The sequence below is a fragment of the Pempheris klunzingeri genome, chromosome 16 (assembly GCF_042242105.1).
Source record: "Pempheris klunzingeri isolate RE-2024b chromosome 16, fPemKlu1.hap1, whole genome shotgun sequence".
In the NCBI taxonomy this organism is placed as follows: domain Eukaryota; kingdom Metazoa; phylum Chordata; class Actinopteri; order Acropomatiformes; family Pempheridae; genus Pempheris; species Pempheris klunzingeri.
This window is the reverse complement of record NC_092027.1, coordinates 5,425,994-5,447,797: the sequence shown is the minus strand read 5'-3', so window position 1 is coordinate 5,447,797 and position 21,804 is coordinate 5,425,994. Positions and strand designations below refer to the sequence as shown.

The 21,804-nt window shown below is 41.9% G+C and overlaps 3 protein-coding genes across 6 annotated transcripts; 2 read left to right on the top strand and 1 right to left on the bottom strand.

Annotated features, from left to right (window-relative positions):
* The first annotated feature begins 979 nt into the window (after positions 1-979).
* LOC139215182 (lamin-A-like) lies at positions 980-7,370 on the top strand. 2 transcript variants are annotated; one of them, XM_070846061.1, is made up of 12 exons: positions 980-1,317; positions 2,697-2,853; positions 3,331-3,456; positions 3,594-3,764; positions 4,012-4,137; positions 4,618-4,838; positions 5,014-5,287; positions 5,454-5,561; positions 5,652-5,771; positions 5,899-5,955; positions 6,724-6,918; positions 7,058-7,370. In XM_070846061.1, exons 1-12 carry the CDS (start codon positions 980-982, stop codon positions 7,091-7,093), a joined length of 1,929 nt encoding a protein of 642 aa, XP_070702162.1. In that variant the 3' UTR covers positions 7,094-7,370. The 2 variants fall into 2 exon arrangements, with proteins under 2 accessions (XP_070702162.1, XP_070702161.1); XM_070846060.1 differs by having other exon boundaries at positions 6,721-6,918.
* Positions 7,371-8,276: 906 nt separating this feature from the next.
* On the top strand, positions 8,277-13,899 carry naxe (NAD(P)HX epimerase). 3 transcript variants are annotated; one of them, XM_070846073.1, is made up of 7 exons: positions 8,277-8,326; positions 9,791-9,975; positions 10,073-10,181; positions 10,627-10,737; positions 11,195-11,305; positions 11,696-11,843; positions 12,502-13,899. In XM_070846073.1, exons 2-7 carry the CDS (start codon positions 9,809-9,811, stop codon positions 12,699-12,701), a joined length of 846 nt encoding a protein of 281 aa, XP_070702174.1. In that variant the 5' UTR covers positions 8,277-8,326; positions 9,791-9,808; the 3' UTR covers positions 12,702-13,899. The 3 variants fall into 3 exon arrangements, with proteins under 3 accessions (XP_070702174.1, XP_070702175.1, XP_070702173.1); XM_070846074.1 differs by having other exon boundaries at positions 8,293-8,311; XM_070846072.1 differs by having other exon boundaries at positions 8,308-8,412.
* Positions 13,900-14,028: 129 nt separating this feature from the next.
* Positions 14,029-21,660, bottom strand: scn1bb (sodium channel, voltage-gated, type I, beta b). Its single transcript, XM_070846077.1, has 6 exons — positions 21,056-21,660; positions 20,792-20,958; positions 19,217-19,454; positions 16,662-16,803; positions 15,302-15,376; positions 14,029-14,541 (listed from the first exon to the last, which is right to left on the bottom strand). Exons 1-5 carry the CDS (start codon positions 21,105-21,107, stop codon positions 15,307-15,309), a joined length of 669 nt encoding a protein of 222 aa, XP_070702178.1. The 5' UTR covers positions 21,108-21,660; the 3' UTR covers positions 14,029-14,541; positions 15,302-15,306.
* Between the last annotated feature and the right edge of the window lie 144 nt (positions 21,661-21,804).

Here is a 21,804-nt window from a genome sequence, read left to right as displayed (position 1 = left end):
ACACAACTTGTTCATTTTAACTTCCTGGAGATGTATAAACAGTGTGGTTTGAGTCAAAGTGAAGGCGTAGAAGTGAACGGTCAGGGATTAGATCTGCTTAAAATGATCTCTTTTATGGATCACATGGCACTGTGAGTTTCTTCTAGCAGAGGATGACTCATTCATTCAGACTGCACACCCATTACGGGGAGAGAGAGAGAGAGAGAGAGAGAGAGAGAGACAGACGGAGAGGAACAACCACCTACTAAGTGCCAAACTTGAGGCCAACCTCTCTCCTCTCCTCCCATCTCATTCTTTCCTATATGGGCACTCACAGATGCATTTGCAGACAGAGCAGTAACAGACTGAGCAGTGCTGGAGAGCTGAGAGCGACAGTCTGATCACAAGGTAAGAAAGAAAACCAGCAGAGACGTCTACGAACATCCCCGGAGCAGAGTTTTATTCTTCCTCTCACCGGCTTTAAAAAGGTAAATCTTCATGTCAAAGTTGGCATCTTTTGTGCAGGGACGTGACTTTGATGTTTGGGTGGAGTCGATGACCCCTCCTATGTCTTTTGATTAATTACTCTTTTTCTCTTTTGTATGTTTTATGCCATTGCATTCAAAGAGTCAGACGATTCTGGAGACAGTGGATTATGTTTTCTTTTCAGATTTTGTTATACTCACACGTCCACACCTTTTCTTTAAAGTAAAATTAGTAACTTTTATAGATAAGTTAGGCTTTTTTTAATCATTATTTAATGAATTTATTTTAATAATAACAGTAGTGCATGTTGACTAGATTTGTAGAGGTCAACTTTCTCCACCCTCCTGTGTAAAGTCCTGTTTTTATAGTTCTGAGTACTTCATGCAGTACAGTGCCAACATGTGCTTATGTACATCTGAATAAAAAGATCCTGTTAATTTATTGTGCATGTGAAACAAAGTTTCAGAGCAATTAATTTTGATAATCATGTCTGTTCCTGGAGAAGATAAGTGCAATGGCGACGCCCAAAAACACTCCCCGAGGTGCAAACACACCAATATCCCCCAACCGGATCACCCGGCTCCAGGAGAAGGAGGACCTGAGCAACCTCAACGACCGTCTGGCCGTCTACATCGACAAGGTCCGCTTCCTGGAGTCGGAGAACGCCGGCCTGCGTCTGCGCATAACCGAGTCAGAGACAGAGGTCAGCCGGGAGCTGACGGGCCTGAAGGCGGCTTATGAGACCGAACTGGCCGATGCCCGTCAGACTCTGGACTCTGTGGCCAAAGAGCGAGCACGGCTGCAGCTGGAGCTGGGCAAACTGCGAGAGGACTACAAGGAGCTGAAAGCAAGGTGGGTTACCACACATCAAATCTAAATCTGACCACAATCTGTCAGGATACTAGTGAAGAAAAAAAGGAGGAATATAACAGTGATGGATTACATTGATCAGTGTGGGGGGGGGGTGGGGGGGCTCAGCACGTTAAGGGCCCTAGATTCTGTAGTTGCACCCATGTGAGTTGAAAGATGTATTTTCGTCACAATTAAAGCAGGATTTTATCTTTTAAAAGACATTCAAAATATTTGAAAACCCAAGTTTAGAAGCAATAAAACCAATAAAAAGCACCTTTACTCAGTTCAGTACATTCAGGATTTTGCTGTTATAGCCTCAGGTGGTCTGGTATGACCAGGAGCTAAAGTTAGCAAACTTTACGTAGATATTGCCGTCACTGTTGTTACTGTTATCCCATAACAATCAGTTCCTAGTGAAGCTTTAACGTCAGAATTTCCAGTCTTTCTCAAAAACAAAGCACAAATTGTGTTACCAGTTGCTTCTTTTCCTAGATTATAAAGGTTTTTGGTCTATAAATATAGCCTTTAATCAAAATAAAAAAAAACACTACTGATCTAGATATTTTGTTCATCTCATGATCATGAGAGGAAACAGCTGCCTTGAGGCCCCTGAAATTTATTTTTTCTGCTAAATGTTCCTAGTTAAAGGCATCTTATTGTCCATTAAAGCCTGAGCGAGAGGGTTTGTGATTGCAGTGTTTATCTAAAACATTTGTGCATGTGGTCCGCAGCAGCAGAACACAGTTACTCATTAGCTCTTAATCTTGGATGCTTGTGTAACGTTCGCCGACACTTTGGGAGCAGTGTTGCCCTGCTCCCGGGGGCCACTCCCTTGCTGTAAGCATATCCTCCTCATTGCTCACTGCAGTTTGACGTTGGACTTCCACTCCGGCTCCTTCCCATGCTGCCACATCCAGAGCCTGATGACTAACTCTTTCCCCAGTTTCTCCTCCTACACCAAAAAGCAATCGCTATGCACACAATACGTGGCAGTGTTTGGAGGACTCCGCTCTTGCTGCCATTATTTTTCCATAAATATTGAGATGATGGCTGCTGTGTTTGGCAAAGCCAGGCCGTTGCCATGGCAGCGTCTCAGCTAAACACCAACTGCTGTGGCTTGTGGCTACCAGATACAGCGATTGGACGCACATCATTGTGGCCTATGAGTCATATCCACCGAGGTCTTTCCCCAGTTTCGTCCAGCGTTCAAAAATAGCACATATTTGTGTCATTAGCCTGCGTAAAGGAAACTGTAGTAATTCACCTTCCACTTGATATTAAGTTACAGAGTGGATGTGGAATGAAATGTCCTCTATCGGTACTATAAACACATCCAGGAAAATGCAGTTTAACATCTGAGGCTCTTCTCGTCTTTACAGAAACACCAAGAAGGAGTCAGACTTGGCCGGAGCGCTGCAGAGGCTCAAAGACCTGGAGGCTCTGCTGAACTCGAAGGATGCGTCCTTGACTACGGCGCTGGGAGAGAAGCGAAACCTCGAGGTGGAAAACAGGGACCTTAAGGCGCAGGTTGCCAAGGTAAACTCACACACTCGCTCAATTTAAAGCCCAGTTAGCCTACAAGCTCAGCAACTCTCAGCTTGTCCCCCTCAGTCCTCTGTGTCCCACTTTGTGAAGCTAAATGTCACTTTATCAAAGAGCCAATTACAACCACTATTTATTTATGTCCAATGGAGTTTTTAAAGGGCCTCATGAACCCAGGCCTTAAATGTAAATGAATTATAATTCTCTCGAGTAGAAATAAAATAAGAACCTTACTGAATTCAGTATTTGTGTGTGTTTGATTGAGCAAATGCAGGATTTCTTCGCTGACTCAAGCAGGAAAGACTCTTTCTGTCATGGCTGCTTGAGCTCAGACATTTTAATTAAAGGACATCCTTATACTCGCCTGCCCTCTTACTGGTTGTACTGCATATTTCTGCACTCTGTGGCACGTTGATGTGAATGTTTTACGTGCTTTGCTCTAATTCTTAGTTCCTCTTTGTGCTTTCCCAGCTGAACACCAATTTGGGTGATACCAGGAAGCAGCTGCAGGACGAGATGCTGCGGAGGGTGGACGGAGAGAATCGGATCCAGACCCTCAAAGAGGAGCTGGAATTTCAGAAGAACCTGCTCTCTGAGGTCAGACTACCTGAGAGAAGTTTCACTTTCCCTACTTATGTATTTTTCCCCTCTTTTATCCCATAAGCATCTGCCTTGTATCTAAAAAATACATGTAGTTGGGAGTGCAAATGATTTTGATATGAATTCTCCAACAGGAACTGCGGGAGGTAAAGCGGCGTCATGAGTCTCGCATGGTTGAGTTGGACAACGGCCATCAGCAGGAGTTTGAGAGCAAGTTGGCTGAGGCGCTGGCGGAGATGCGTAATCAGCACGAGCTGCAGATCAAAATGTACAAGGATGAGATTGAGAAGACCTACAACACCAAGGTAGAGCATCAATTTAACGTCGATATGAGGTCAAACAAAACTGAGTTCAAACATGATAGAGGAAGAAATGGTCTTCAGAGGAGCAACATGTCAAACAACACAGAACAAACAAAACATCATAAGACAGCAATATATCAAACTATTTTGGTAGGACATTTACTTTCACACACAGAATGAAGCAGAATGAGAGTGACAGTGCAGTTATTTGACAATTGTATTCATTTCCCACCTTGTTTCTTTCTCTCAGCTGGAAAATGCCCGTCAGTCGGCGGACAGGAGCAGCCACCTGGTGGGAGCAGCACACGAGGAGCTGCAGCAGACACGAATCCGACTGGAGTCTGCGTCCTCTCAGCTCAGCCAGCTGCAGAAACAGGTGATCCGACATGAGCAGATCACACACAGATCACGTTCAGGATCTTATGCAAGATGCATGTATGATTAATGCTTATCGTTATAAACATTCGCCTCTATAGATTTACAGCACAAGGGAAGATGCATTGTGTGACGTTCTCCTCGTTTCTATATTCAAAACATAATGTCTGTTTAATTTGATTTAAAAATGTATACTCTACATGAAGTGCATAAAGGAGCATCATTTTAATTGGATTGTTTTTTATTCTCTGAGATCAAATAAACATTTTTCACTGTCTTTAGGCTAAGCTTATCAAAACTGACATTCAGTATAAAGCTCATTATGCGGCCAAAATGTCCCATAGCCCTCATCTTCACCCAGTTAGCGGTTGTCCAACTGCTGCAGGGATTGACATATGCGATCGGCCCCTCTTGTTCCTCTGAGGGTGTGTTTTCAGAGTTGTCTAATTGAATAACTGTGTGATTCTTCTGTCTGATCCAGCTGGCGGCCCGCGAGGCCAAGATAAGGGACCTGGAGGACGCCCTGTCTCGGGAGCGGGACACCACACGTCGCCTGCTGGGGGAGAAAGACCGAGAAATGGCCGAGATGAGGCAGCAAATGCAACAGCAGCTGGATGAGTACCAGGAGCTCCTGGACGTCAAGCTGGCTCTGGACATGGAGATATGTGCTTACAGGAAGCTGCTGGAGGGAGAGGAGCAGAGGTACGTAGGCCAGTGAGTCTCAGCCACGGGATCACAAGGAGTTTATTTAATAAAATTAGGGTTTGACAGTAACTGAATAGTCATTTCTGACAGAGTTGTCTGTCATATCTCTTTCACTGCCTCTTGCCGCTGTTCTACTCCTGTTTAATCAACATTGTCATGTTTGTCCCTGCAGGCTGCGTCTCTCCCCCAGCCCCCCACCTGCCAAAATGACAGGGAGTCGCTCCTCTACCGCCGGAGCTCACTCTCGAACAGTCCAGTACAGCGCTCGGAGCTCTCCTGCCAAGAGGCGCCGCCCCAACGACACCGACAGTGAGGCTTCGAGCTTTGCAGGTGGAGCCGTGGCCCGCACCCGCATCACCCAGCAGGCCTCGGCCAGCGGACGGGTCACTGTGGATGAGGTGGACCTGGATGGGAAATATGTCAGACTCAGCAACAAAGCAGATGAGGTGAGAGAATGAATGAAATGGTTTGATAATTGAATATTATCTGCTCCCTCATTTGAAGCTACAGGCACAAAGTTGCCTGAAACATCTTTACAAAACCAAATGATCATCTGCTGAGGGAGAATATTACCTGCTGGATCTGAAAAAATACATTTTATCCAACCACCAGGATCAGAATATGGGGAACTGGCAGGTGAAGCGGCAGGTAGGATCTGGTGCTCCCATCATCTTCAAGTTCCCCATGAAATTCACCTTGAAGGCCGGTCAGAGGGTCACGGTAAGCAGCTGCTTTACTCAGCAGAATCACAGATCAGACAGACACAGTTACAGACACCTCACCCGACTCTACCTTTTGCACGGTTGGCAGATCTGGGCCTCTGGTGCTGGGGGAACCCACAATCCTCCCTCTGACCTGGTGTGGAAGACTCAGGCCTCTTGGGGAACCGGAGACATGTTCCAGACCACTCTGATCAGCGCCAACGGAGAGGTGTTTTGAATTTAGCAGTCAAACTGCTCATAATGATATTTGATTATTGGCCACAGTCTGTCTAGTTCCATGTCAGAATTGGCATTCATGAATAAATAAATGAACACCATGATACTATTTCCTCCAGGAAATGGCGATGAGGAAGGTCACCCGCACACAGTTAGAAGAAGAGGATGATGACATGGTGAGAGAAATCATATTGATAACATGCACAGATAGAGAAAGATACATTGAGCTGAAGTGTATTGAATTAGACCTGAAGACACTGTAAGAACACTGAACATTAACCCAGAGATATTAAATGAGCTATTTTAGAATCAGAATCAGGTTTATTAAATACTATTGTGCCACTATGTAAGTCTGCCTTTACATAGTGGTGCATAATCAGCAAACATAAATATAAAAGTATGAAACATACAGACTATGAGAAAACAGTGAACAATGTACCTTATATCTGTTTTTTTTTTTTTAAATGTAAGAGCTAGATAAGCAGTAAGAGATGAACATATTACACAGATAAGTTAAATATTGCTCTGAATGTTGCACAGGTAAACAGATGATGAACGAATGAGGAGTGTGTCATTGGGGGTCCTGCACCTTGTTGATGAGGCCAAATGCACTTTTAAACACTCAGTGCTTTGGGGTAGGACAATAGAGCAGGTTCCTGTTATTAAACTAAATTAATGTAAATGTTAGAAGCTGCCACGTGCACTGACATGATGCAAAAACATATAAACAACCTGTTAATCTGTTATGAAATGTTGCTCATTCTATGGATTTTCTACACCCGTCTGAAAGAGTGGAAACTGTATATTTTTTTAGCAAATCTACTCATCTAAGAAGCTAAAACTGGAGAATATATTGTTATTTCTATACAGTACACACATATTAGCAGGGTTTGAGTGTGTTCTTATTGAATGCTCTACTATTAATGCTGAATCTGTGTCAGCAGGTGGCTCACAGCACCTGTGGGGACAGCGAGTACAACCTGCGGAGCCGGACGGTGGTCTGCGGCTCCTGCGGACTTCCTTCAGACAAGTCCAGCAACTGCTCCGTGTCCTCAGCTTCCCGCTCCTTCCGCAGTGGAGGCATCTCCGAGGGTTTACTGCCGCACTCCTACGTGCTCAGCACCAGCACTCCTCGCAAGGTGGGCACACACACAGCTGATATATGGCTTCCTATTAAAACCTTTTAAAGACCAAGTTGTTTCATTGACACTTTTTTCTGTCTTTATTTTGAATTGATTTGTGTGAGATGATCGTAAATTTGTCAATCTTTCCTCTTAGACTGGAACCAGAATGGACAGCTGTCCAATTATGTGAATCCTGGATCCATGTTGAACCACTTCATCTCATCTAGTTCTCAGTTATCAGTTCTTTAGTCACCAGTTTTAGTTATTTAGTTCTCTTCGTGTCCTTTTCAAGGTATTGTAAGCAATAAAACTTTATACTGCTTTTTTATAATGTACATAGGCATGCTTATGAAATATTTTCTTGAGTTTAGATAGTGATTAAAACAGCCACTTTTGTTTATATTGGTGACTTTAAGGATCACAAATTTCTACCAGCCTTCCACTTAGCAGTAAAATATGAACCTACCAGTTACTTTTAACAGCTTAAAACACTTATTTTGAGAAGTACATTTATTTTGAATGAAATTTGCTTTGGGAGTTCAAATAAATTTACCCCGACCTTGCAACAGATCCATAGAATATTCTGTATTTTTGCTGATATCAATAAACATGTTTCTACAGTTCTGCCATATTTGTCTTGTGTTCAGCAATAATGCAGTGACAGCCGTCTCAGTACTTGCAGTATTTGTCAGATTTACCACTACATGTAAACATTATAATTGGCAGGCTATTGTAATTGTGTGATCTATTTGACAGACCGACTGTGGCTGTCTAACTGAGATTAATTTGAAGAAATGGTCCTCTGTCCTTAAAAAATCAACGACAACAGACAGTAATATTAATAATAATATTGACAGTAATCAATATTTGAAAGTGTTTGAAATGTATATTTTAAACCATCAACATTCAACTTCAGATCAACACACTTCATTAAAAACAAGAGAAATCAGAGATCACAGTAAACAATACCATATTTTCGAGGGGTTAATGTTGATAAGGTATTCATGAACTGGCATTGATTTAAAATAAGGAAGCGCACTTACTTATTACACATTAAAATACTTAAACACCCCTTCAAGGCACTTGTGCTTTACTTGTATTTTTTTTCCACCACATTCATCTGCCCGCTGTATCTACTTCACAGATTAGGATTTTTTCTCTAAGATTAAAGAGTTATGCTATTTTATAGTGTAGTATTTCAACATCAACTTGAGTACAAGATGTAAATACTTCTTCCAATGCTGTCCATTTTCACAATAAAAGCATACCCCTTCAGGTACTGTGCAAAGATCAGGCTTTTATTTTGAAACCAGAGCAGTGTTCTTCTTCTTCTTCTTCTTTTTCAAACCCGGAAGTGGTTCACACTGTTGTGACGCGAGTGGCGCTGCACATCTTCTGGCTGCTATCGGTGTGTTATTGATCTGTAAGTTGTGTCGCTGCATTGTTTATTGTTTAAAAGGACACACGTGCATGTTAAATTGTTTTTAAAGACCGGCTCGGTAACATTTGGTGAGTTTCATTAACATTTTGTCACGAAGTAATGCAAATAAAACTCATAACATTAGCAAATGCTGAAGGTTAGCTAGCATTTCCTATCAGTTTAATGCAAATTGTTGACTGTAGCTGAAACACATCTTGATCTTTCTGTGTTTTAAGTCTATGGTTCATAAACTGTAACTCAATACAGCTCTTTAATTAACACACCCGACTCATGTAATTGTGTTTCTCTCAGGGCAGTTAGCTGGTTTCAGCTAAAGTTACAAAGTGTGTTACATGTAAAGTGATACAGGTGGAGCTGTGTGAAAGTAGTAATGTAGCTAACAGTAATCACGTTTATGTTAATTAGAGCTGCATGTTTTGAAGTAAAACTAGGTTTCAAACAGTGTTATTTTCTGATTTCTTAATTAATATGATCTTTTATGTTGAATTTAGACATGACATGAGCACTGACTTGATTGGTATTTAAAACATTTTGATGGTTGGTCCTTTGTTAACTAAAAATACCAAATATTTGCTGCTCCAGCTTCTTAAATGTGAAAATCTGTGTTTTTCTCTGTTTTATGTGATTGTAAATGTTATAGTTTTGGAGTTCTGACTGTCGACTAACTGTTGCTTTCATCATCAGTTCATTAGGCTGTAAAATAAGTTTAGAAAAAAAGTTTAAAATGTCCATCACGGTATCCTAAAGCACAAGGTTATGTCCTTAGGTTACTTTTTTTGTCTGATCAGCAGTCCAATAGCTAAAGGTCAGATCAGTTTACAATAATATAAAACAGGGAAAAGCAGCAAATTGTCACAACCAGCAAATGTTTGGTGATTCTGTTTTTATAAACTGATTCATTGATGGATCGTCTGGTCTTGTCAGCATTAATTCAGATGAAACAATTTAAACTTGGACTCTTGCAAACCATAACGGTTCATTTGAATTATTTTCTGACACTTTATGAATGAAATGATTAATACATTAATCAGTAAAACAATCAACAGATTAATAGACATGAGTGTAATAAATTGCTGCCCTGCTTGATACGACTCATCTCTTCCTGTAAATCATACTGAGCAGAAGTTGAAAGCGCAGGAATGATTGATGCAGAAGCCTTTTAGGGACTGTGAGTACAGAGCCTGCAGGTGGATGGAGGAAGTGAAGAAAAATGCAAGCAAGCAGTGAAAGCAATATAGCAGCTGTGGGAGGTGGCAGCGTCAGCAGACTGAGCAGCAGAGCTTTTATTAGTGGGAAAGTGTTCATCAACAGTGGAGCTGTTGTTTCTTGTTTTGACGTAGGCTTTACAGTTACACTTCCATTAGCTCATTAATCACATCATGGGATCGATGTGGGGACAGACTTCCTTCAGTTCAGGGTAGATCACTGCTGTCTCTTCTGTTCCAGGACTTTGGATCCATCTGGATGTTGAGGGTGCGAGCTCTGTTTGGGATCGGCTTCCTGGTGACCTCAAGGGCAGTTCTCGCTCAGACAGGGACATGTCCGCTGTCCGCTGCAGCTAACAACCACAAGAAGGACTGTTTCAGCAGCAGACCAGCATCCACCATGGCCCAGACCATCAAATATCTCGGGTGGAGTTTTCTATCTTGCGCTCAGAGCAGTAAAAAAACCATTTACAGACTTAATGTGTGTGTAGATTGTCCAAACTGACCTGTAGATGCTCCACAGGCAGGAGGAGGCCCAACACATTGACGAGGAGCTCTTCAGTGAGTACGGCTTCAGTGTGGACCAGCTGATGGAGCTGGCTGGACTCAGCTGTGCCACAGCCATCGCCAGGGTGAGACGTCAGTCAGCGCTCTTATTTTGAAATAAATAGTTCAATAAATAAATAGTGTATAATGTTTAATGTAGAGCTGCATTTTTCCCTAAAAACCCTCTAAAGCAGTATCTTAATTGCCATAACTCTGGACTGGTGTGTTTTTAAAAGCACATGCTCACAGCGTAAAGACCTTTTAGGTATCAGACGTACTTGGTTTCTCTACGTTAAGTCTTGCAGTGCTACGAGTAAACCTCATTATGAATTTACAGAACACGGATATGTCTAAATCAGATTACTGCCTGAAGAGGGGAATAATCAGATTTCTCCGTCTTCTCACCGCATCACTAGAAGCATTTCTCTTTAATAGCTGCTGTAAAGAAAATCCTCTTTTCCTTGTTCAATACCGGTTGTGTTGCAGTGCTGTATAGATTTTTATTTTTTTCGTCTGTTGTTTTTCCTGCAGGCGTATCCGATTACCTCCCTGGTCAAGGCCAGACCTTCTGTGCTGGTGATCTGTGGACCAGGTAACAACGGGGGCGATGGCCTGGTCTGTGCCAGACATCTTAAACTCTTTGTGAGTGTCCTTTACTTGTGTGACAGTAAGATTCTCTGCAGCTGGGGTGGAAAGTAAATAATTACATTTGGTCAAGCACTGTATTTAAGCACTGAGTCCTTAAAGACTGATTTGGTTTTATTAAAAGTGAAACAGTGGTGCTTTATTTTGTCTTCTTTTGAAATATAGAAATATGTTTTAATGCTAATATTTTAGTTGCCGATTATACTTTTTGAACGCAGTACTTTGATTTGTGAGTGTGAGGGCCAACTTGGTTAACCCTCCGTTAGTGTATTCAGCGACACTCTGACTTCAGACAGTGAAGTAGTAACAGAAAACCAGACAGTGTTTGAGACATAAAACCTCAGCGGCAGCCTTGAACCAATCTAATAGAGTTCTTTCACAGCTATTTTATCAGACTTATGTGGCTGTCAGACTATGAAGAATGCTTTCTACCACTTTGTGTGTCCTCTTGCAGGGTTACGAGCCCACCATTTTGTACCCGAAGAGGCCAAACAAACCTCTGTTCCAGGGCCTGACCACACAGTGCCAGAAAATGGAGATCTCCTTCCTGACTGAGATGCCTGAGGTTTGGTGTTAATGAATTATGCAGCAGCATAGTCTGCAGTGGGTTTGCGTATAATATTTATGAGTCTGCATTTTATCTCAAGCTATACGACTTCTGTATTACACATTATGATGTTGCTAAATGAGGCGACCTTTTAGATTAGATGAAGCTCTAATTATCCCTGTGGGGTAATTAGGGTTTTAATTACAACTAACAACACAGCTAATAGTATAATGGATTACTAATGATGCAGGGTCTTCATCTGTGGCGTTACTGATATTTTCAAATTGCTTGTGTGCAATTTATAACATTTTGAGTTTTTACACATTCACTTTGTGTCAGTAAAATGCTGATGTTGGTCTTTTGAGGCAATCTTAAAGGAAAAACCATCTGTGAAATGCTATTTCTCAGGCTGCAGTGATCGATGAGGCGTACAACCTGGTGATAGACGCCATCTTCGGCTTCAGCTTCAAGGGGGCAGTCCGAGAGCCCTTTGGATCCATCCTAGACGTGCTGAAGAAGACGGCAGTGCCCATAGCCAGCATCGACATCCCCTCAGGTCGGCTCTCGCACAAGAATATGGATTTCCACTAATGAAAAATGCACTTCTTACCTTGTTGGTGAATTCTAGTCCTCTGAAGTGCTAGCTAATAGATTTCTACACAATACTGTGTTCCTCCACTGCTTTGCTTGATATGCATCCAAGATCATTTAACAAAATTAGCTTAATATAATGTCCAGTTTCTCCAGAGGCAAACATGAAGTCCAGCCTCATAGTGTTTGTTCTGAGACTTTAAACCTGTCTCATTATTTAAACACGCTCTGCTCAGCTGGGTAAAGTCAGTGGCTTTACTGTTGAATTATACAGTATGAGAGTTAGTAAGTGGCAAAATGCTGAAAAAACACTTAGAAGTGTACAAAATGTATAAATCCAGGTGGCTAAGATATGAAATGTGGCCATTATCAGTTATTTGGTGAGTCAGATTATTGTATTGAATATGATCTCTCTCATTTATCTGTGTGTGACCAATATAGAAGATTAATCACTGAATTTGCATGTGTGTTCTGCTCCCAAAACAACTAATCCTATGTTATTTTGGTGACTAGTAGTGCTACTATTTGATCAAACCATATGTAATCTACGGTGCATATTCAGTTACAAGAAGAGGAGGAAGCCTGGACTGAAGTTTAATATCCTGTTTGTTTGTCTTTCAAAGGCTGGGACGTGGAGCAAGGCAGTGCAGATGGACTGCAGCCCGACATGCTCATCTCTCTCACTGCTCCCAAGAAGTCTGCCACCTTGTTCAGAGGACGATACCACTTCCTCGGAGGCCGATTTGTGCCGCCAGGCCTAGAGAGGAAGTACCAGCTCCACCTGCCTCAGTACCCTGGCACAGACTGTGTGTTACAGCTATAGGGGATGTAAGTTTGATGAGAGGTTTCAGTGACCCCAGGAAGGATTTGGTCCATACAGGAAGAGCTGAACATTTTGGGAAATATTGATTGAGAAGATCGATACCACCCTCAAGTCCGCTATAATAACGGAGCTGTAATCTGAAGGGGAATACTAGAATGAATACAGCTAGAAACAGATAGTCTGATGCTGTCTCTAAAACCCACAAATGAACATGTTCCTCATTTCTTTCATCCATTATAGATTAAAATGCCCTGCAACTATTTCTGGGTGAAAAACAGTTGGGCGCAGTTATTTTTCAAGAGCTTTGTCATCACAGTGAGGCTGCCAGATATAGTACTACAGAAATGTGTACTTAAGTCATTAATTGTATCTGGCAAGCCATACTAGAGATGGAAATGCTGCACAGATTCGGAGGGCGAATAGATAAATTTAAAACAACATAAGTCCTTCTAAAACCATAAATTATGGTTTTTACTTCTCTGTTTGCAAACACCCAGATACGACGTGTTAAAGAATCTGAAAGATCTCTGTTTCATTCTTACGGCGATAAACGGTAACTGCAGGTGTGTTTTTAGACCTCTACTGGGATCCTCACTGACAGTTTTGACTTTTTTCTTTGGATTTGCACTTATTTATGAAGTTTGATCATGTCGTACTCGATCTTTTCTTTGTTCGGCCATAGCAACGGTTTACTCACAACGCTAGCAGAGAACAGACAGAACAGTACGCCTCTTCCGCCCACCGTCTCTGATGGACCAACAGCTGCTGGGTGACGGACGCTGCTTGTGATTTTTTTTTTTTCCCATCAATGTCGCCTTCGACACCCAGTTTGTGAAACCAAAGAATACAGCAGAGGCTTCCATCAGTGGGCCGTGGGCTCAGCCACCGCTGTGTCAACTCATTCAGCGACAGATTGTGACTTAACAGACATTTATTCAAATGAAAACCTTTGAGATTATGACTTTAACACAAAGACATGAGGGTGGTATCTTTACACGGAATCTTTTGGAAAGAAATCAAATTAGCATATTCCCCTAAATGCTGAACTATTCCTTTAAATGTGGGGATTTGATTGAGTGGACAGACGATCTAAAGGATGTGCTGTAAATCCAATGAGCTCTCTGGAAGAGTTTTCTTTCATTTGAAAATACAAAGCTTGACTGCTTCAGCAACATAAATTAAAATAAAATCATTCTAAGTTATCTCTATTGTTATTATTTCTGTATCAACAGCAACTCTAAAGTCTTTCTCAGACAAATCAGCAGAGATCGCTAAGGTGACGCACGTGATTACCATCAACAGAAGACGTCTCCATCATGTGCAGTTTTTCAGTTTTTTTTATTTTTATTAGTACATCTTAAGATTTCATTGAATGTACAACTAGCGACTTGAGAGACAGTCTATCATAGTCCATTACATTCTATTTTAGTAACTTTACCGTATATGTCTCGTTATTATACATTAGGCGGTGATGATGTAGTAAAAAGCTCTCTTATACAATCAGCCTCATGGAGTCCGACAGACCGCCATAGTACCGCTTAGTTTTTATATAAATGTCCGATTACGTATACTTAAAGAAATACTGTTATGTACAGTATATGCTTTTAACAATGTGGCTCATTAATGCATAATGGTTTCTCATGTAAGTGCAGAACATGCTTTTGTGCACAGAATACTATATACAGTGCTGGTACCATGCGCTCTTTGCGTGTCATATCCATGTGAGATCTTTGTCAGGGAAAAAGGAAAATACAGACTCGAGATGAAGAGGAGTTTTCCCTCTAAGTTGTCTTCATGCAGGTCAGAGGTTGGAAGGATGTTTTCAGTCCACGAAAGAAGCCTGAAGAGAAAGACAACACGTATTAATGGATTTAATGGCACTCGTTCAAAACCGCTGTGATTATAGAAAATCCTGTTTATCAGTGCAACATTAAAAGCTCTGAAATCTAAACACACAGTGTGACTATTCACAACAGACGCTTCAATGTTAAACTTTGTCATAAAACAAGCAGCTGCTCATCCTAAATATATTTACATTATTTTATTTAACTTTCCATCTAACCAGGAAAATATGTACTCCTTTACAAGAGACACCTGGCCGACATGGGAGGAGTAGTTAGAGGAAATTCAAAGCCAGCAGCCTGTTGGCTGAGCTTAGCATAAAGACTAAAAACAGGGAAGAGCCTCACCTCTAAAGCTCAGTAATAAACATCCTTTCTCTTTTGTTAAATCTACAAAAACTAAGGAGTATAATTAACACATTTATCTTATCTGACTTGGCAAATAAGCTCGTTTTCTTAAATGTCCAACAGTTCTTGAATACATCACATAAGAGCGCACACAGTCTGTGCAGCATGGACATGACAAAATAATTATTCAAATCAGAAAACGGCTGAACTGATCCAAGAATAAGTAGAGCATGATCAATCTGAGTGAGTATTCAGCGCCAGCTTTTGGTCTTTGACAGTTTTAAATTCCCAGAGCTGCTGTATGGACCAAACTAGTATTGAGGTTCAATGTCCAGACTTGTACATTTCATTTCTTCAGTGTTTCTGAAGAGAAATGCAAATGATGTAAAAGGCTTTGAAATCACGACGTACCTGTGCTATTCTCCGACCTGCACGCCCGCACAGTTATCTTTACTTTCTGAGGCTATCGCTAAATATTCAGCATTTCTAGAAGGAAGAGAGGAAGAAAGTCATTATCAGTGTTAAACTTTTTACTGTAGCACAATGAAATGGGTTCTAAAAAATGAAAAAACAAATCATCACAGCTATGGTTGTATGAAAGGTCTTTGTTCCTTTTTTGACTTACAGGAGGGAGGTTTTGGTTTTTACTAGGGAGGAGGATGACGGACAAGACGGAAACATGACAGGTAGACACGGGGAGCGTGAGACGCGAGACAAAGAGACACAAGTGAAAACACACAAACACGATGGACACACTGACAGTCTTACAAATGAGTAGATAAGAGCACAGGCACAGTGGGAGGGAGGAATATGAACGAGAGAGAGGGCGTAGCAAAGTAAAAGGTGTGACTTCGGCAGGAGAACATGAATAGCATGTGGTGGTATTCATGGAGGAAATACACACTTTTCAAAGCATCGTTTTCACACCAGATATTTTAGTTTGGTTTTTAGGCCCAGTCACAGCAGAGAAGAAGGTTTTCACTGCTTTTTAAGATGGGACCTGACCCCAGATGTGTGTTATGTCAAGCTTCACATGCACTAACACCAAACGGATATATCTGTTGTTATAGTCGCTGTTCTGATAGCAGAGGCAATAAAATCAGTATTTTTTTTAAGTCAGTATTGTGTAAGAAATGGTTGAATCCTTTAGCATGAAGCTGTGGGATAAGCGGGATAATGTACAGTCAGCCGGGATGATTCAAGACCTCTCTGCTTCCTGTCGGGGGGGTCGTTTCACAGTAATGACCGGCTCACTGTACACTATCCTGTTCTTGGCCAATATACTGGAGAACAAGTTTCAGTATAGAGGTCATTTAGAAACGCTGCTTCCATTACATGAAGGGAGTTTGAAAGGCTCTGTAACGGTGAACTGACGCGCTCAGCCACAATCCGTCTGTGACGAATTCCTGCTTATGTCGTATGTTCATGTTAGAAATGAACAACGGTTGATGTATCACTACTGGATCCTTTTTACTCTCAAATATCCATTAGATATTTGTCTTAAACACCCAGTACTTTGTTTGGGCTCTACAACACACATACCTGTGTGAAGTTTAAATGTTATTGGATTAAAAAAACCTTGTATCTCCAAAGTATCTGCATTTCAAGAACCGTGAACTGCAGAGATGTTTTGAGCTTGGCCACTAATGTTTAACAAATGCACTTCAACTCTTCAATAAAAGCCAAAGCCAAATCACCAGAACTGGAGCTACAGGGTTTTCCCATGGCAGGAGTATGTAATCGTACAGATGTATGTAGTTAAAGTACTCACGCTGCTTCTCGTAATGCTTCCTCCCCAGCTGCTGCTATTTTCCTGTAGCAGTAAATCATCTCTATGAGGAGCCAGACCTGAAGGCCAATGATGGACACGTACATCATGACCTCGGACACGATGGAAGCCGTTCCTCTGGTGGCTGCACACAGGAAACGAAGAGGTCAGACACACACCAAAAAGGAAACCTAACAAAGCTCTAAGAGAGCAGAAACTAGGATTCAGAGCCCATTATTTAATCATCACTCTGCATTATGTTTTGATGCATCTGCAGCCAGTTCTGTCAAGAATATTTCAGCTTGTGATGCACTGAAAATGAAAAGCTACCTGAGGCTTAGACAGACCTGCTTTTAGAAACTAGCTGAGTCCCATCCTGCCTCTAAACCCTCACTCTGTCCACTCTGCTGTCACATAGACGGTTTACTGTACTGAGGACTGTCACAGACGGGTTAGTATGGAGCCGAAGTGCACAATAAAACCCTCTGACAGTCCTCTCTAGATCTGCAGACAGCGGGGTATCTAAGTGCTTTTTCCTTAACATTTATTTTGGTCGTAGACACAACATAAACCTTTACTTCACTTTCCTGATGCTGCTTTTTTTTAATCAGCAGTGGAGAAAGTATTCAGATCCTTTCTTTAAATAAAATACCATCCTGTAAAAATACTCTGTTAAAAGAAAAAACCTGCATTGAAAACGTTACTTGAATAAAAGTATGTATGTTTAATCAGGAAAATAGACTTGAAGTATTAAAAGTAAAAGTACTCGGTGCAGAGAAATGTCCCATGTGAGTGTTATACTGTTGTATTCATTACTCCTCATGCAATAATATAAAAGCAGGATTTGCTGTTGTAGTCGGTTAAAGTGAATCTCTATTTTGTATCTGACTTAAACTAATGATTATTTTCATTATGGATGAATCTGCGGATTATCTTCTCTGTTAATCTACTGATTGTCTGGTTTGTGTGTAATGGTCAGAAATGCCGTCACAGTCACCCACAGCCCAAAGTGACACCTTCATAATGCTCGTTCATCCAAGCAACAGTCCAGACCTACATATTGTCAAAAATACATGATCAAAATAACGTAAAGGAAAAGGAGCAAGTCCTCACATTTGAGAAGCTGAAACCATGAAATGTTCTTACATGAGAAATGAGTTAAACGATCATCGAAATACTTGCAACTGACTTGTCATTTCGGCTGTACTTGTATATATTGCTGGGTAATTTAATCTATAACAATTAATTAACTCATCGTATGTTTTTGTGTGTGAAAATCTTTAGTTTGTAACTAAAGCTGTCTGATACACGTAGTGAAGTAAAAAGCACAATATTTCCCTCTGAGATGTAGTGGTGTACAAGTATAAAGTGGCATAAAATCACAAGATTTGCAGCAAAATTTAAGAACCCACCACCATCACCCTAAATTTAGGCCTTCCAGGCACAGTTAAAGAAGAATGTACCATCTGTTTTACAGCATATGCTCTGCTGCTGGTTAGCACTGCTGCCCGATAGCAAGAAGGATCCAGGTTCGACCGTGTCGGCTGTCTGAGGCCTTTCTGTGTGGAGTTTGCATGGTTCGCGTGCCTGGGTGCTCCAGCTTCCTCCCACAGTCCAAAGACATGCAGGTTAGGTTATTTGGTGGCTCTAAATTGCCCGTAGCATGAATGGTTGTCTGTCTCTATGTGTCGGCTCTGTGACTGACTGCTGACCGGTCCAGGGCGTATCCCGCCTCTCACCCAGTGTCAGCTGGGATTGGCTCCAGCCTTCAGGTTAAGCGGTATAGATAATGGATGGATAGATAACCAAGCATCATAGTGAGTTATGTGTCTGTCACTCCGCACTTTCAGTGTTCTACACAAGATCAAAAAAGTGTGACTGCACTCAAGAGGCATTCAACATGGAATGAAGTTCAATGGCTCAAACCATCTCCTGTTTTAAAAACGTTTAAATATTATATTAATATTAATATAATATATAAAAATGTAACATTACATTTCGACACCCATTAAAGGTCTCATATTATGCAAAATGCACTTTTTCGACATAAATATGTGCCTAGAGACCCTCAAAGTATGAGAAAAGACCGTCCTCTCTCTGTTTCTCCTGCTCCATCTTTCAGTAAACACCAGTCAAAACATGCCGTTAAGATTCGCCCTCACTTTATGATGTCATAAAGGGATATGTTGATCAAGTGACCTCCTCCAGCCCTTCAGCAGGCCGACAACCCTCTGAATCCACCTCATTGTTTTTTTTTTCTCACCAACACCTGCTCCTGGTAGCACGAAATGTTGAAGGTGACAGAAAAGCACACAGATTGTTCTGTTCTCTTAAAACTGAGCATGCAGAAAGAGGCTGAAAACAGCTGCAGCAGCCACGACTGTGTGCTTTTTGAAAATTAAGCCATGTAAACTTGTTCTAGTGGGAGCTCCAAACACAAGTGTGAACTTAAAAATGGCATAAATATGGGACCTTTAAATGCTTTGTAAAAATCTGATTATCTCTATCCATACGCTCATATCACAGACCAAACATTTGCAGAGCCGATCTCGCCGTACCTTTAGCCACCACAGAGAGGTGGACCACCTTGCTGACGACGGTGCTGTACTCATAGTTTTCGTAGGAGAGGATGCGGTTGAAGAAGCAGCGGTAGGTGCCCGTGTCGTTGAAGGTGACGTTGAGCAGGTATATGGACGCATCTTGGATGTCGTTGCTCCTCTTGCTTCCGTTCCAGTCCACGCGGTCTATGAAGTGCTCGTTTTCGATGGTGGGGCCGTCCTCATTGTAGGTGTAGATCTGGAGCCACAGACACAGCAAGATAATCAACACGCTGCTGTGACAGAAAACTCGCTTTCGCACAGTGATTTGCACAATGTACAAATGATGCTTTAAGACCTAAGTAACATTACTTGGATCTCACTTAATGTCTGCAGCTTTTGAATGTCATTTCCTTACTTTGTTCTTCTGTTGTATTTATTTTAAATTGTTAGTTATGTTACCTGTAGGACTGTGAGACAAGACTGAGTGTCTTTATCTATCAGCTGGTTGGCACATTAACAACCTGCACAATGTCGTGGCACATTCACTCATTCTGAAGACTGTATGTTTCTCACTGACACCTGGACCTCCTGCAAAGTATGTTTACATTTTAGTTTTATACTTAGATTACTTAAGTGTGTTTTTTAGTCTATATTTTATTTTAGATTTACAATAGTTGAGGTTATTATTCATTACTGTGCTACAATTCTTGGATGTAAATATTCCTTCCTCTAGTATCAGGGTCATGTTTCTGAGTATTTATTTTCTCCTGTGCTGTATTTGTTTTTGATGCTGCTGTTACGCAACAATTTCCCAGTCTGGGATCAATAAAGCATATCTATCTATCTATCTATCTATCTGTCTATCTGTCTGTCTATCTATCTATCTATCTATCTATCTATCTATCTATCTATCTATCTATCTGTCTATCTATCTATCTATCTATCTATCTATCTATCTATCTATCTATCTATCTATCTATCTGTCTATCTATCTATCTAGGTTTTGGCTATTCCCAGTTTTGTGGGAGGACTTTCCTGGACTCTCTTATCGACTAAAGTTTTTTATTATGTGACATCAAATACAAAGTTATCTGGAGGAGGGTTCTCAGGGGCCCGTGGACCCCTGGGCCTGCTGTTCCTGTGAGCGGGAAGGGAGGATCGGTGGATGCAGGAGCGGATGTGAGCTCGCCCCCACCACAGAAGGCTCCTCACATGTGCTGTTTGCGTTTGGATAATGGAACTATGAATGGGTGCAGCTACGTGGTCACGTGACAAACAGGATGCTGTCGCAACACAAGGTCAGCAGCAGATGTGTCATCTCTGGAGCTTTAATAATCTCTGCTGGCTCAGATATCGCTCTGATCGATTCCAGCTGCACCTCAACAAGACGTTGTGTGTGCACGATACCGCCCATGCATATGTAGAGATAATGTAAAGATAGACTGAGCTTTGAGCACTGTAGCATAGTGCAAGTTTAGTTTTTAGGGATGCTTGCACGACTTTAAGTCCTTTGCACGCAGGAGAGCAGCGCTTTGCTGTGTCAGTCACATTTAATGCGAGGACTAAAGTAAAGGTGCGTAACCGCGTACTCACGCGAACAAAGTCGGCCTCTCCTTTGGGCCGGAAGTACCACTCGACGGTGGCAGAGCCCTCCACCTCACTCCTCCTCTTGCAGGAGATGCAGCCCAGCTTAAAGCCGCGGCCCGCAACTGCCTCCGTGTCCGAGTCCACCTCTGCGCAGGCCCCGTGGCACCGGGACACTGTCACGGCGCGTGAAAAGACAGACACCGACCACAATCAGTCAGGGGTTAAAGCGATGGGGAGAGAAATGAGCGAGGATAAATCAGCTGTACTCACCGAGCAGGGTGCAGCAGAGGAGAGACAGGAGCAGGAGGTGAAACGCTGCCATGTCCGCGGATGATCGAGGAGCTTTTTATTTGAGGAGGGGCCTCAACAAGTAGGAACTTTAACACTAACGCTCCAAGTGTGGAGCTCCAGAAGATGACACCCACTCATAAACCGAGCACCCCCAAGTTTGCAGAGGTTTTCTTTTCTATTTCAAGAAGACTGGAGATTATATGTGAAATCTAAAAAGCTGTGCGTCAACACCAGGCAGCTGGGAGCTAAACATGCATTGTAAAGTCCAAAATGTTCCCGTCTGAAAGTATTTTCTTAGACACCTAAATTTGTTTACGATGCACCAACAGTCTGCATGCAGCCGCCGTCAGTGTCTCAGCTCTTTGGATCAAACCAGCAACAGACTTTTCCTGTCGGTTACAGAATTTATTGCCACGAATTATAACTGCTTTTGAGACAGCACCCCTAATTTATCTCCCTCCGACTGATGCATCCAAGAGGCGGTGTTTTCTGCTTATATTGATCCAGCAGCACATGAAACAATACAGATATCTGGTGGCTCACAGTGTTCCCCAGATCAGCACCCTGAGATTTGATTGTCTTCTTCCCTGAGGTCCTAATGTGGGATGCACGGAGCGATCATTAGACCTGCCTGGGGCCACATGCTCTGCTCCAGATCACAATAAATGTGTGTTTATATAATGTGCAACATGCCAGCTACTGACTGCAACGTCTGCAATACCCCTACA

Bases quoted from the DNA above. Each gene is read 5' to 3' on its own strand.
- scn1bb (XM_070846077.1), bottom strand. From the start codon at position 21,107: ATGGCAGCGTTTCACCTCCTGCTCCTGTCTCTCCTCTGCTGCACCCTG. The intron at 20,959-21,055 runs GTGAGTACAGCT...GCGCCGTGACAG, and splicing joins CCTCTGCTGCACCCTGCTCG to TGTCCCGGTGCCACGGGGCC. The intron at 19,455-20,791 runs GTGAGTACGCGG...CTGTGGCTCCAG, and splicing joins GAGAGGCCGACTTTGTTCGC to ATCTACACCTACAATGAGGA.
- LOC139215182 (XM_070846060.1), top strand. From the start codon at position 980: ATGGCGACGCCCAAAAACACTCCCCGAGGTGCAAACACACCAATATCC. The intron at 4,839-5,013 runs GTACGTAGGCCA...TTGTCCCTGCAG, and splicing joins CTGGAGGGAGAGGAGCAGAG to GCTGCGTCTCTCCCCCAGCC. The intron at 5,288-5,453 runs GTGAGAGAATGA...TCCAACCACCAG, and splicing joins TCAGCAACAAAGCAGATGAG to GATCAGAATATGGGGAACTG.
- naxe (XM_070846073.1), top strand. From the start codon at position 9,809: ATGTTGAGGGTGCGAGCTCTGTTTGGGATCGGCTTCCTGGTGACCTCA. The intron at 9,976-10,072 runs GTGGAGTTTTCT...GATGCTCCACAG, and splicing joins CAGACCATCAAATATCTCGG to GCAGGAGGAGGCCCAACACA. The intron at 10,182-10,626 runs GTGAGACGTCAG...TTTTTCCTGCAG, and splicing joins GTGCCACAGCCATCGCCAGG to GCGTATCCGATTACCTCCCT.